Below are 14,882 nucleotides of genomic sequence, written 5' to 3'. Positions count from 1 at the left end.
TCACTACTCCCACTTATAGGGGGTACCTACTCAGGTACCCCCTACTTATGGGGGTTCCTACTCAGGTGGCTCTAGAAGGCTGTTCTTTTCCTTACCTCGTAAACTTTATTTTCACCTTAGGGTAAGTTCTCTTACCCTAAGCTGTCTTACGCCATGATTGGCAGGAAATGTCTGACATTTCACACTTGGAGAAACTGACTGGTCAGATTTCCTAATTGTATACTACACTGATATGTGGTAGAGCTGGAATAGCCCCATACCCCTTGCCACAGTAAACTCTGTCCTCCTGGAGCTGGGTTGGGGGCAAATGGGCCATTTGTAGGTTTCCTGTAGGTCCTTTGAGCATGCTGTGTCCACATCTCCTTTCCAAACTGCTTTCACCGTGGCAGTAATGCAGCCACAATTAACAGTCACACCTCCAGGAAGGTGCTGTCACACCTGTCCCCTGTCCCTCTAGCATGGGCCTAACACACCCCTCCCCACTTCCCCCTGCATGAGATTGCTCTCTTGGATTTCCTGTGGCTTGAACTCAACAGTTAGCGAACTCTAACCTTCAGTCCTGGTTCCGAACCTCCCGTGGCCTCTCAGCAGCCTCGCCTAACTTTCAAGTTCGGGCCAGTGTTTAGTCCTCTGTTGCAGTCTGTCTTCCTGGTCACACACTGGCCAAGCCAGGCTCACCCTTTAAGCAAACATCTTAGAAGTCTCTTACACCACCTTGCCTCTTGGGGTAAGGGGACTTGTAGTGTTCCAGTCAGCAGATCAAGCACAGCCCTAAAGCGAGTCTTCATGTGTCCTTCCACGAGAAAGGGGCGCTGCTGTGAAAACTACATGTTCTTGTGTCCCCACCTAAGGGTGCGCCCTTAGTTGGAAAGAAAGTCTATGGCTGCCCGCACAGAGCGATTGGTGCTGACATCCACAGCGGTGACTTTTATCTCAGTATCGCCAAACTGCATGGCAGCACGGATCTCGCGGCGGTTGGGGGATATGCCTGTGTTTTCCGGGCAGCCTTCTGGCTCAAGCTCCAGGCTAAGTGCACCACACTTGCGCACACCAGGGTCAGTGATGAAGCGCGCATCCTCCGCAGCGCAGCAGTACAGATTGATGAGCACACGCCGCTGGCCCGGTCGCGCAGGACAGTAGCTGCGCCTCACTTCCTCTCCTAGGGCCACCGACTGCTCTGCTGCTACGAAGCGCTCAAAGACATCAGTGCACCAGCGGCGCCCATCCCGAACCAGCAATTTCTCGGGTGGGTGGTGGCCAGGCACAAAACGATTGAGCACGCCCACACCATAAGTGAGGGGGGAGCGGCGCACTCGCACCACACCGGGTGCCTGGCCGAAGAGCACTGCTCCCTTGAGGATGGTGAGGCTCACATCATGCGGGACCACAACGCGCAGGCCACGAGTGCCCAGGGCTTCCTGCACCGCATGCTGCAGCACGGCCGACTCCGCAAAGCCGCCCACCAGGAATAGCAACTTCACACCCTGCACCTCAGGCTTGGCCAGCAGCATCTCTGCAGGGCAGGGACAGGTTTGGGGTGTGGTTCAGGAAGAGAGGGAAGGAGACAGTCACTAAGCCCCACCATTTCACCATTTATGCTGCCCCTCCACTAGTCCTCTGGTTTGGGTTGGTTTGGTTTTCCAAGACAGGGTTTCTTTGTGAGAGCCCTGGCTGTCCTGGAACTCACTTTGTAGACCTGGCTGGCCTCAAACTCATAGAGATCCACCTGCCTCTGCCTCTGCCTCTTGAGAGCTGGTATTAAAGACTTGTGCCACCGTGGCCTGGCCCCACTGGTATTCTTAAAGCATCTAAATCCCAGGTATTAAATAGCTCTTTCACTGAAGGTTTCTGGCACTCATCAGTGGCTCTGACAGCCCCCAGCACCCTAGTCCTTTGCTAAGAATCAGGAATGTATTCACACGGTTCAGGACAGTGTCCACTCTACACACTATCAGCTCATTTAATCCCGTTTACAAAATTGGGGAATGGAGGGACCAGGCCTTCTTTAACATGGCAGGACTAATCACCAGATGTTGTTTGCTCCAGGTACTATAGATGAGTCTGGGCTTCATCTTAGAGTAAGGATGCTTGGTGGTTTCCAGGCATGAACGAATTTTTTTTTTCCAAACCTAAAGTTGGTGATGAATGGGACACCCGTGCACTCACCTATGTGTTGGATGATCCCACTGACTGTGGGCTGAAACAGCTCATTCATAGCCTCACAGGACATCCGGAGCATCCCCTGTGAGGACCACTTCACGAAGTTCACACTGTGGATGGTGAAGGAGACACAGGTTGGCCCAGATGTTTGCTGCTGCTTCTAGGCAGGGGTTCCCTACCATACCTCCAAGACATTCTGTTGGGAATGCCCATCAGGAAGTGCAGATGTGATTGTCCACACGGTGTGTAAGGGGTGAACACTTGTTCTCTATCCCACTCTGCTGTCTGCTTGGCTCATGCAACTCATGTGTGAGATGGCAGAACAACTTACTCTTACTTCAGAATAGAGGAGCCAAGAACATTGAGTAATGGGGCTGCGACAGGGAGAAGATAAAATTTGCAGCCTCTATTCCTTATGACACCACTTTGGGCTGCTAATTCCTGACTGCTGGTGGACCTGCCCCACCGCCCATATTCACACCCCTGTCGCTGGCTGGCTGGCTGGCTGGCTGGCTGGCATGCTATATGTGTGTGGAATTAACCAGGCCGCTCTCTGGGCCCTGCGGCCCAAGACACTCTCTCCCTTTCAAGAGTAGGCCACATTAGCAAACGCTGCCTGAGCCTTCTTGACCCTGGGCCCACCTGCTTCTGCGCAGGGCGGTCTCCACATTGTGGCCCCGTTGCTTGCGGTAGAAGTCAATGAAAGAGAAGGGAAGCGAAATGTTGAGTGCCCCCGCACGGTGCGGGCCTGCCGTGCGTTTGCGGGCCTCGAAGGCGATGGTTAGATCCACCCAAGCTGCTGGACGTTGCCTTTTGAATTTGGCGATGAAGTCCTCCCCGAATATGCGGCAGAGCAGCTGCTCAAAGGCCAAGTCCACTCCTATGGCGCCATAAGGGCCACCTGCAGCAGGGTAGGAGATAGAGGGGATGTCATTACCAGATAGGCCACCAGGGGACCCGTGCGAGCTGAGAGGCAAGGGTACTTGCTGGGCTACTTGCCAGAAGCCTTGTAGAGCTCCTTGAGGGTTCCATGAGGCTGCTCCAGCTGGTGTACTGTCAGGTCCACAGTGCCACCCCCGCAGTCTGCCACCATGTAGCGGTCTCCTGCGCCGGTCAATACAGGGAAACATTAAGGGCCTGACTTACAGAATCAACTCATCTGGGCTCCGTCGGGGCTCACAGAGACTGAACCACCAACCAGGGAGCATGCATGGGACTGGCCCTCCGCACAAAAGTAACAGATGTATGTATATATCTTGGTCTTCATGTGGGACTCTTAACAGCGAGCAGTTGCCTGCCTGTAGGACCCTTTCCCCTGCTGGGCTACCTCGTCTAGCCTCATCAGAAGATGCACCTAGTCCTACTGCAACTGGATATGCCCCGGCTGGTTGATATCCACGGGAGGCCTCTCTTTCTTTGAAGAGAAAGAGGAAGCGTGGAGGAGGGGAGGAAAGGAGAGAGCTTCAGTAGGGATGTAAAGTAAATAACTAATTTTAAAAATTGAAGGGCCTGTCTCTCACCTTCAGTCTTACACTGCCCCCACCCAAGCCTCCAACCCTGTTCCAGGCTCCAAGCTCAGCTTTGGGGGACAGTGTGGAAGGCAGAAGGAGCTGAAGGGCTTCATCTCAAGCCACCAAATAAGGGTGCAAGGGCCTGAATATGGAACTGAATCTCCTGAAGGAACAAGTTAAGGGTGCAGCTGTGAGAAGGATGCGGTCCAGAGGGCTGAGGGGAAGAGGTAAGCTTCACCGATGTACCCTTGGGCCACCTCCGCAGGTTCTTTGCATGGCCTGAGGTGCTCCTTCAAAGCTGCCTCACCTTCTTGCATCTCCGCCCACAGTTCTCCCACACCGGCCTCCACCAGGAATGTTCGGCTGTGGCGAGACCTACGCAGCTGCTCCCGGGCTGAGGTTGGGCACAGCAAGAGAATGAGGTTAGGAGCTACCAGTCTCAACCCTTGTCCTTAACCAAGGCTGTCCAGAGCACTGCAACAAGAACGACCCCAAACCCCGGGCACTAGAAGCAGAAGCATTTCTGTGACCCAGAAAAAGTAGACCTTGGTACAATCAGGCCCAAGAGACCTTGAAGAATCTTGGGTGGTAGGTGTCTTCAAGTGTCCCAGGGAAGTTCAGGACTTGGGGCCTCTCCCTGCCAGGGAGATCACATTTAGGAGGAAGACCAAAACTGACTACAGTTGTCCTTGGCCTCAGTGTCTGGGTCTGGCTGCAAGAGCTTTGGCCGCTGAGGGTCAGGGTAGGGGTTGGGGGCTTGATGTGTGCGGTAACAGTTGATAGAGTGCCTGTTTAAAGAAAAGCCTCTGAAGAGGAGGCTAGGGCCCAGCTTGCTCCCTTGTCAGTGTCCATTGAGCACCTGCCCCCAACGCAGTTTGTGTCTTTCCTGGTCAAAAGTGAGACTGTCTTTAACCTAAGGTTCTGGAGCTAGGGCTATGATCTCCCCCCCACCAACTCTACCAGGGATATTCCTGCCTCTGATTGGATTCCCTCAGGATGGTGACTCCCTCTTCATCCTCCATATAACCGACTCCCCAGTTTCCTTGACTCTCTGACCTTCCAAGAGCACTTGCCATCAAATCCAGCACTAGGCAGCAACCCTCGGGCAGCTTACCATGTCGAAAGCTGGAGTCAATGGACCGCCGCTCACCCAGGCGCCCACCACCTGCAGTCCGGCTACTCAGGTCCATGAGCTGATGCAGGCGAAGTTTTCGACAGTAGACAGAGGCAGCCTCAGGCTCCAGGGCAATGAGTAGTTTTTCTGCATCTTCTCGAGACACCAGGCCAGCCTGGGGATAAGTGGTGGCCAGCACTATAGACTGTCGTATGAGATGGCGCTCTGGAGCCTGGCTGCTCTCCCCTCTTCCCCATCACACACCATCTATGCTAAGCCTGAACACAGCTGAAGCTGCCTCATAGCCACTGTGAGGTCAGGCTAGGGAGGGCCAGGACCAGGAAGTCAAAGGCTACAGAGCAGGAGATGGCATGGCTGTAGCAAGTTTTCCAACTCAGGTGTAGAGATGGCTAACCAAGTGCTGGCTATGGTGTTACTGGGGAAATTCTAACATGGGTGGGTGGGTGGGTGTGGTGGACTGGAGTGGACAGTGGGGTACTGCTGAGCTCACCAGGCTGCTGTCAGATATTGGTCATAGGTTGTCCCACTCCCAGGAGAACTTTGTTCCCAGAGAATCTACTATCTCAGGAAGGAAACAGTGAAATTCCAGGCACCGTGACAGGCTAGTAGGGTAGGGGAGAAACACTCCAGATGTGTCATTTCCTGCAGCAGGACAAAGGCTTTCTCCAGAGAGTTTAGACTTTGTGGAATTCTATGCATTCTGAGCAGGTTAGGAAGAGGGATACGAGTAGGAGTGGAGGTTTCCTGCCCAGGGCTAGCCCTCTCTGAGCTGTCATCAGGGAACAACATAGGAGAACGCAGGGCAGGTAAATGGGCACCCATGTTTGTTCTGTCTGGGCACACCTGAACCTTGTAGAGAGGCCCTCTTTGCTTAAGGTCACTCCCTTCTAGGGACAAGCATAGCCACCCACAGTCCTGCCATCTGGCCCGGAGCTATAGGCATATAACCTTTTGGATCTCCTGGGGGTTTGTTCCTCAAGGCCCCAGGGGCAGAGCCAAGCAACCCAGCTTGCTCTGTGAGACCTCTGTGTCCCCACTGGAGACGGTAGTGTCTGAGCCCCACCTTCTCTGTGGTAGGAAGACAGCACATAACTGGCCTCACTGTGGTCAGCTCAGCACTACAATTGTCCACCTGTGGAATAGGGCTGTAGCTAGACTCCAACAAGATTACATCTTTGCTCAGAACTCCCTGGTCCTGATTCCTCCATCCTTTGTCCTGTCCGAGAGTCTGTCTTCAACAGACTATACGCACAATACTCCCTATCTTGGGCTCTGCTTCTTGGGAACTTGACAGGACATTATCTATGATGGCCTATACCTCTTGTCCAGCTGCTCTTGTTTTTGCAGGTTCCTCCCCGCCCCTTCCTGAGGACAATGTCTTACAAAATTCTAGCAAGGGAATGGTGAATATTCCCTTGATTGACACAATGATTTTTGTGGTCCTCCCAGTTGAAGGGTAGATGAGGCGTGGGCAACACCCAGGTCCATCTTGGGTGGGGATGGGGCACAGTTCCACCTGCAGGTTCTCACCAGGTAGGCAGCCTCTCTCATGAACTGTTTGGCTGGCTGTTTCCAGATGGCAGGCACTGTCAGCACCCAGCGCACAGCATCCTTCTCAAGCATACACTCGCTCTGCTCTCTCAGCTCCTGCAATGGGGAGCAAGGGGTGGTAAGGCGATGGCCTGAATCATTTTCAGCTTTCCCTGGGAGCTGGAAGGACTGATCAAATCACAGTGAGGGCTTCCCAACCTGGGAAAAACCTGTTGTAGGAGTGAGAGGACTAACCTTCACCTGGTGGCCCAAGCCCAAGTTCTAGGAGACAGGACAGGGAAGTGGGGATGGGTTGTGACTGGGCAGTGACCACTAGTCATTCTGGACACAGGGTGGGATGAGGGAAGAGGATGGGAGTAGAGGGCTAGGGTGTCCCTGCCCCAGTCAGTGGGCTGGGAAGAGCAACACACCTGAAGGGCGTGCTCCTTGAAGAAACGGAGGGCATGGGCAAAGACCTCCAGAGCCAACATCTTCTTTCCATTTACCGCCTCTAGCTGGGTCTTCAAGGTAAGATCCTGGCAGAGACACGGGGCCATTCTGTAGGAGGCCATAGCTCTGCCCTGTTTCCTGATGACTCCCTCCCAATAGTCACCCGTATCCCTTGCTTCTCATCCTCTTCTGTCTGTCTCACATCAGCTCTGTCCCTAGGGACAGCCATTCTCTAGTTGTGCCACTTGCTCCCCTGACCCATCCTCATGAAACCCACAATGGGAGTCTTGCCTTGTGTCCTGCCGCTATCCCACCCTCTGGCCCCTAACTAGGCCATTCCTCTGGCCTTTTAGCTATGCCCTGCTCTCCACTAATGCTGTCTGCTCCCTTCCCAGCTCCACCTCCCTAGCGGGAGCCTGGCCACATCGGCTCACAGTGGCACTGTGGATCTTCATCTTAAACTTCTCAAAGTAGAGCCAGTCCCGAGCTTCCTCAGGGTCTAGGTCGTGGTAGTAGTCTCGGGCAGTGTAGCCGAAACTGTGAAAGATGCCTTCTGGGGTCAGCAGCAGGCAAGTGGGGGTCTTTTGGTGGGCCACGCCTGGGTCCCCTCCCTCCCATTTCCTGTGAAGACAAAAGCAGTCAGGGGAGCCAGAGGCAACCTTCTTTCAGACCTTCTTTTGTGACCAAGAGCGGGACATAACTTCCCTGAGCTTTTTTCCATCTGTAAAAATGAAAATATTGGAAGAGGGAGTGTGATTGTAATCCCAGCATTCAGGAGGCTGAGGAGGAATGACTGCCAGCCCAGTCTACTGAGTGACACCATCGCTCAAAAATGCCACTACCCGCCCCTTTCCCACTGCCAGAATAATAATAGTATATATCTCTTAGGGTCTTATGAAAACCAAAAGGTGCCAATTTACTTTCCTCTATGAAGTGCTGTCCCTGGAATCCCAATTATCCAAGGGGCCCTGAGAGATTATCTGGGCAGGGTGCCCCATTTGACCTTTCCTCTGTATTATTATGAGCAACAACAAGATATTGTTCAATAGCCTGTGATCAGCCTCCTGATGTGTTTCTCTGGGACCCAAGGAGAAGCCATCTCTAGGCCAGTCACTGTGTAGTCCTCAAGGTTGTTTTCCAAAGCCAAATTACTTCAAGGTCTTTTAAGATTCCTTCCTTTGTTTCTTGCCTGCCTGCCTGCCTGCCTGTCTCCCTCCCTCCCTCCCTCCCTTCTTCTCTCCTTTCTTCCTCCCTCTCTTTCTATTATCTTTAGAGCCTAGGCTGGGCATGGTGGCATCTATAACCCTGTCACTAGGAGGAGGGGGTGGGGAGAGGGAGTCAGTGGTCTCCAGAGCTCCATAGCCAGCTAGCCTCATCAATAGGTGAGCTCTGGGTCCGATGAGAGGCCCTGCATCCATAAGACAAGGAGCAGAATGGCAGAGGAAGATACCTGTTAGCCTCTGGCGTTAATATGCATGTGCGTGTGCACAAATGCACACTATACATATATACACACACAATTAAAACATACACCCCTAAAGTAAAGCCCTGGGTTGGGATATAGTCCAAGCCCACTTGTGTAGCATGTTTGTGGCCCTGGGTTTGATGTCCAGCCCTGCAAATAAAAATAAATCTACGAAACCCAGCATTCCTGTAGTGGATAGGAGTACTCCAAATAAGGCTGAAGCTCAGACTCGAAGTCCATTCTTTAGCCTTTTGGCCAATGACAAGTCCTAGAGACACAAAGGGCCCGCCCCATGATTATTTCTAAGAGCAGGCCTCTTATACCAGAGTTTGAAGTCCCTCGTTCAGCCCAGTCTCCCAGTCCAGCTGCCCTCACCTCATCATGTGGATGGCCTCAGGGTCACTAGCAAAGCTGAAGGCATAGCCACTGGATGTGGTCCCAAAGTCGATGGCCACAACCACAGAGAAGGAAGCCTGCTGTGGAGCTCTGGCCTCTGGCTTCTGCAAGTCCAAGACCTAAAGTCAGGCAGTAGCTAACAGGACCACCCCCCCTTCACTGCCTGTGGCCCAAAGCAGCTTTGTCCCAGTCCCACTGGCCCTCCTTCTTGGTTTTATAGCCCACCTCCAGGCTGATACATGGCTATGTGCTACCAGCTCTGACAGTCTAAGGCCTATCAGGTAGCCACGGCAGTGTGGGGTTTAAATGACTGCTCTCTAGTTTCCAGTTCACCTGACTTCTGCTCAGACTGACTCCCTCAGCCATTTTCACAGCCTGCTGCTACCCTTGCCCCATCTGGAAGCGATTTGCTCTTCTGGGCTACTTTTTGATATATGGATGTACATCTTTGACCTCCTGTTGTTGTAACACAAACTGGAGAGGAGCCCTATCCCTGTGTAGGATTGTCTCTACTTCTCCCAAGCTAGGCCGGGGCTCCCTGAGAACAAGAGGGACCCTAAACTGGATGACCTGGACAAAGCTGTATAGGGGAGATAACCTAGGAAAGCTGTGGAGAGAGAGGCTATGTCTTAGAAACTTCAATCGTGCCGTTTCTAAACATTTTAAACACTACTTCTCCGTGAGATGGCATTTAGAGTCTGTTAGGCCTCTGGTTGGCAGAAGCAGTGCTCTGAGGATCTAGAAAAGTCACATGCTTGCCTAAACAGGTCAACCACCGTGGCTCCTGGGAGTCATCCTGTTACAAAGAACAATCGGAATGAGTTAACTAGAGCTTCTGTTTTCAGTAGAATTGTTGTGCCTACAGCCCAAAGCCATGGGGGGACCACAATCACTAGACTAGCCAAGTGATCCCTGACAGGTCCTGTGATAACCCAGGTATGTATGCGAGGGCCTGTAAGAGGTGCCCAGGCACAGTTGCAGTGGGTCTGGGTACCAGAGGAGGACAGGGTCAGGGAAACTTCTTTCTTCATTACTTTTCTCTAGTCTTGTCCCTGACACGGCTCTGCCCGGCACCGCCCTCCTCCATATCACCCAGACCATCTACCACTCAAATTCCCCATCGGGGCTTACTGGAGACTGTGAAGGTGTAAGGGGAGCGATACCACAGCTTTCCTGGGTTCTCGGGGAGCCGGGAGGGCTGGGCACTGGGGACCTCTCTGGGCTAGAGCCTGTAGGAGAGAGAGATCAAGTCACCCCAGAACAATCTGGGAAGCAGGAACCCAAGTCCGGAATAAGGGTTCTGTCTGTTCTCACTGAGCCTGGCTGAGGCTAAGGGCCATTTGCCAAGGAAGGAAGACTGGAGCAGGTGGGAAGGACATACAGGACACAGGGTTAGGGTCTAAGTGCCTGCCTGGATCAGCCAGAAACTACCCTCTCTCTGGATGCTGACTTATATATCACCTAGGCATAGCTTCCCAATTCCCCTTTAAGTACAAAGAGAGGAACAGGAGAGGCAAGGAAGCATTTTGTAGTGAAAGACAGAATCAAGAGATGAGCAGGCAGGAGCCATGGGTAGATGGGCTCCTGTGGCAGGACAGGAGGGGACTACAGATGCTGTGACATGGGACATTTGGCCCAGAGACAGGCTCTTCCTTTCTGTTATTAAGTTGGGCCACATAGTTCTAATCAGGACTTGAGGAAGCCCCCCACCCCACCCCAAAGGCACAGACAGGACCAGAAGGGGAAGGCAGCATCTACCCCAAGTCCAGCTCTGTGTCCGGGGATGTCCACGGCACCAGGAATTTTGATTACCTGTCCCAGCACACATGCATACATTCACATTAGCATTGGGGGCAGAAGGGTTCCTGAGATCATCCTGAAGGGCTGAGCCTAGGCTAGACTCTAGGGGCTAGGAAGCAGAGCAGTCTCCAGGAGGATCTCAGGTCTGGTTTGAATTAGACACTTGTGGGACAGAAACGCCAGCCTAGCTGGACACCTGCCCACCAGATCACTAATCACCACCACACTAAGGTTTGCTAAGGGTCATGGGAGCGGGTAGCACCAAGACCCTGACATCAATGGATGGGGTTAGGAAGACTGGCAACAGAAGTGCTCCCTCAGCCCAACCAAGTGATCCTTGACAGTGGTCCTGTGATGTCCAGGTATGTATGTGTGGGTCTGTGCCTGGGCACCAGGGAACAGGGTCAGGAAAACTACAGTTCAGGATCCCCTCCAGTACAGACTAGGCCCTGCTGACAGCTCTAATGTAAGAGGCAGTTGCTGTGGCTTGAGCCTGGAAAGGGAGGCAGGAAGGAAGGGCCCAGCCCACCAGGTCTTTGTGAATGGACTTCCTGAGGAGTGTCCCTCCTGCCTGCTGGCCTCCCATCCTGCAGTGAGCACAAAGCCTACACTCAGACAAGAGCCAATGTGCAGGGTTCGGAGCACACAGGCTCACCTGCAGACCACTCAAATCACACAGGTGCTGTGCACAGGGATCCATCTGCACATGCACAAAGGGTCCCACGCATACACTTGCACAAAGTATATGCAAGGCCTTTTCATACAGACAAAGGGATGCATGTGCACTCACACACAGGGGCCTCTGAACAAATACTTTGTATATATAGATCACCCCTGCACACATGTGCATGCACGTGTGCACACCACACACACACATGCATACATGCACGCACGCGCGTGTGCACACACACACACAGTGGAATTTTTAGAATGGCTCTCGGAAACCTCTGCTTAAGGAGGCAACGGGGCAGGAGCTAGTCGTCTCCATTTGGAGGCAAGCGGGGTGGTGGGCAGGACAAGCAGAAGAGGTCTTACTGATATACAGCCCTTGCAGGCCCATTTCCGGGACAGTCAACATCCTTGCAGTCTCTGTAGCTGTGGACAAGAACAGACACATGAAATGAGACTTAACTTCTTCTTTGCTCTCTCATGGAGGGCTATTCCTGCTACTTCTTTACTCTGTTCCAGAGTCATTTGACACTAATCCCCGGGATCACGCTATTTCTCCTATAAACTCTTGAGTGTGTCTCTCTCGCAGATAAAGGTGTCATCACATTTTGAAAACCACCTTAACAATTCTGTCATCATGTCTAACCAAATTCCTTTCTGTCATTTAAAGCTCAGTCTCCATAGGTCAGGCTTGCTCAAAAATGATCTTTGCTCTGTAGGAACTACATATATGTATGTATGTATGTATGTATGTATGTATATGTACACACACTCATACACACATATTTTCCCCACTTACTAAAGATGGATGGAAAAAAATTGAATAGTAATGAGATGAATATGTTTGCTTCTTTTGTACATAGAAAATTAAATCTTAGCTAGGCATGGTGGCTCATGCCTCTATTCTCAGCACTTGGAAGGTGGACACAGGAGGATCACTAATTCAAGATTCACCTTGGCTACATATCAAGTTGAAGGGTAGTCTAGGATACATGACACCTGTCTCAAGAAAACCAATACAGACATAAATATCTGCTGAGTATCTGACATTGCAGGTTGTAAAGCAGCTTCCCATTCATCAGAGTTGACTAATATTATGATTTTATAATGGTCAAGCTAAGCACACTGCTTCACATAAGTATGCAGTACAAGATGACAAGCATTTTTCTTTTTTCTTTTTACCTTTCTTCCTCCCTTTCTTTCTTTCTTCTTTATATGTTTTCGAGACAGGGTTTCTCTGTGTAGCCCTGGCTGTCCTGGAACTCACTCTGTAGCCCAGGCTGGCCTCAAACTCAGAAATCTGCCTGTCTCTGCCTCCCAAGTGCTGGGATTAAAGGCCTGCACCACCACTGCCGGGCAACAGAAGTATTTTTAATTCAATTTCAGAAACTGCAGGAAATTCTGTTCTAATCTCAAGTCAAAATTCATTCATCTATTTATTTTTAATGAAATTCAACTCAACAACTCAATCAGTGACCTTTAAAATGAGACATCATCATGGCTGGAGAGATGGCCCAGTGGTTAGCAGCTGCTCTCCCAGAGGAGCAGGGGTCAATTCCCAGCACCCACATGGCAGTTCACAACCATCTGTAATTCCAGTTCCGGGGAGTTGGCCCTTTTCGGGCATCTGGGGGCACCAGGCATGAAGGCAGTGCACATGCAAGCACCCATACACAAAAGAAGTAAAACGTCATAAAAATCAAACATCCTCTAAAAAGCAAAAACAACAAAAGAAACCCACCAAATTGTTCTCTAATATAACCCAGTGATATTTATCCTGGAGAAAGCTGGTAGGAGAATGTTAAAAGCCTTTGTTTTCTGTAATTAAACCAGCATGTTTCTATAAGGAGTAATGTGAGAGTTACATAATTTTGTATGTACAGTAAAAACACTGTTTCTCCTACCCCAGAACAGCCTCAAATCTGAACTGAGGTGTTTCTGTCAGCTTCCACTTGCGGCTTGTGGTGGACGGCCATGCACGGTGTATTCAGGGAACGGTGTCTTAAGAACCAAGGCTGCTGTGGGCCAACATTGCCAGAGACGGTAAGATTTATTCAGATCTTGATTTTGAAGTAAATTTTGGTCACTGATCATTTGGCAAACTTATTGTTGCCAAATTTTCATCTTATCTGTTTAGTCAGGTATCCTCAGAATGGAATCACTAGCTATGGTTTAGGAAACTGATCTGTGCCTGTTCTGGGGATTCAACGTGATCATGATCAGACCGGCATCAGAAAGTAAAGTTGAGAATGCCAGGCATAGTAAGGATGGGAAGATGACGTCACTGTGGGAGAGACCTGGGCTGCACCCCTCCTTTAGATTTGGTTCTATGTGAAGGGCAACAGGAAATTTCTGAAGTCTGGAAGTTGCAGGGTTGGATGGAACATGACCACATATGCAGTTTGTTGCCTCTGGCTGCATGAGAACAGTGTGGAGGTGGGAAGTCAGCCTGGTCGCCATAGGTCTCCAGGCTGCAGATGACGGTGAATGTGCACATTTCAGGGGCAGTGGTTTGAATCAGCAGAGCTAATCAAACCTGCTAAGTGAGCCATAGGAGAAAGCTTGTGGGCCTCTAGCTGGGGGATGGAGAGGAAGATAGAGAAGACCCGGTGCAGGCCCGGCTGACAGCAGAAAGGGGCAGAGTGTGGATAGTTTCAAACAGAGGTGAAAAACCAAGCAATCAGATATGTAGTCTGGGGACCTGGGGACAGGGAGAAGGCTGCGAATTGGAGGTGTACATTAGAGAGGCCTTGCCATGGAAGTCTGGAAGGAAGAAGAATAGGAGGGAAGGGAGGAGAAAGGCCACTTGGAGGGTGGGCAGGTGGAGGTAGGCTGAGCAAAGACCATGACAAACCCAGCAAGAGAAGAGGGTGAGGCTAACGTGATTTTAAGAAGTCTTTAAACAAACGGGCTAGAGAGATGGCTCAACAGTTAAGAGCATTTGTTGTTCTTATAGGGGACCTGGGTTCTGTTCCCAGCACCTACATGGCAGCTCTCATCCATCTCCAGCTACAGGGGATCCAGCCCTTTTCTGATTTCTGTGGGCATCAGGCACACATGTGGTACAACAGGCACACATACAGGCAAAGTACTCACACAAATAAAATAGGTAAATAAGTAAAAAATTTAATTGTAGCAAACACCTGTCTTGCTGGCCCCAGACAGATAACACCAGATGAAGCTGAGCAAAGGAGACCAGACAAGCTTGGCAGAGAAGGGCAGATGTCAGTGCCAGGACAGAAGCAAGGAAGGGTATGTGTTCATGTGTTTTCATTTTAAAACAAATTTTTAAATTTTGAATTATTATTTTAGAGGGGAGAAGTTGAATACTGGACACACACATCTGTGGTCACATGGGAAGTCAGGGGACAACTTTCGGGAGTCCCTTCTCCCCTTCCACCTTTCTGTGAATTCCAGGGACCAACTCGAGTCGTCGGGTTTGTGTGCGAGTGCTTTTACCTCATGAGCCAGCTTTCTGGTCCGAGTTGATTTATTGGCCCAAGGTTATTTATTTATTATTATATTACAAATATAATTATTATAAACCATGCTTATAACTTGGTTCCTAACATGGGAGGTATTTGAGCTTGAATTTGTTAGGTTCTAGAGCCCAAGTTCTGTACAAGTGCCTCCAACTCATCAATAGATTTATTACTCAGTGTGGCCTCAAGCCTAGCGGCTAACCTGCTGAGTCAAAACATCTCTCTCCCTCTCTCTCCCCCACAGCCCCCCTTTCTTTCTTTCCTTCCTTCCTTTTTTTTTTTTT

At 50.9% G+C, this 14,882-nt stretch overlaps 1 protein-coding gene across 1 annotated transcript in view; it reads right to left on the bottom strand.

Annotated features, from left to right (window-relative positions):
• Window positions 1-85: 85 nt before the first annotated feature.
• The window catches only part of Hspa12b (heat shock protein family A (Hsp70) member 12B), an 18,573-nt gene continuing 3,776 nt past the window's right edge, over window positions 86-14,882 (bottom strand). Inside the window, exons 2-13 of the mRNA XM_031371937.1 lie at window positions 11,483-11,542; window positions 9,779-9,876; window positions 8,627-8,751; window positions 7,221-7,407; window positions 6,768-6,872; window positions 6,337-6,453; window positions 4,786-4,960; window positions 3,979-4,065; window positions 3,160-3,264; window positions 2,803-3,061; window positions 2,167-2,270; window positions 86-1,513 (exon numbers count right to left, since the gene is read on the bottom strand). Of these exons, the coding sequence (XP_031227797.1) occupies window positions 861-1,513; window positions 2,167-2,270; window positions 2,803-3,061; window positions 3,160-3,264; window positions 3,979-4,065; window positions 4,786-4,960; window positions 6,337-6,453; window positions 6,768-6,872; window positions 7,221-7,407; window positions 8,627-8,751; window positions 9,779-9,876; window positions 11,483-11,525 (2,058 nt within the window). The 5' untranslated portion in view covers window positions 11,526-11,542 and the 3' untranslated portion in view covers window positions 86-860. The remainder of the gene's footprint in view (window positions 1,514-2,166; window positions 2,271-2,802; window positions 3,062-3,159; window positions 3,265-3,978; window positions 4,066-4,785; window positions 4,961-6,336; window positions 6,454-6,767; window positions 6,873-7,220; window positions 7,408-8,626; window positions 8,752-9,778; window positions 9,877-11,482; window positions 11,543-14,882) is intronic.

Source organism: Mastomys coucha, unplaced genomic scaffold (assembly GCF_008632895.1).
Source record: "Mastomys coucha isolate ucsf_1 unplaced genomic scaffold, UCSF_Mcou_1 pScaffold15, whole genome shotgun sequence".
NCBI classification, from domain to species: domain Eukaryota; kingdom Metazoa; phylum Chordata; class Mammalia; order Rodentia; family Muridae; genus Mastomys; species Mastomys coucha.
The sequence above is the reverse complement of the archived record's forward strand: the minus strand, read 5'-3'. Positions and strand labels throughout refer to the sequence as shown.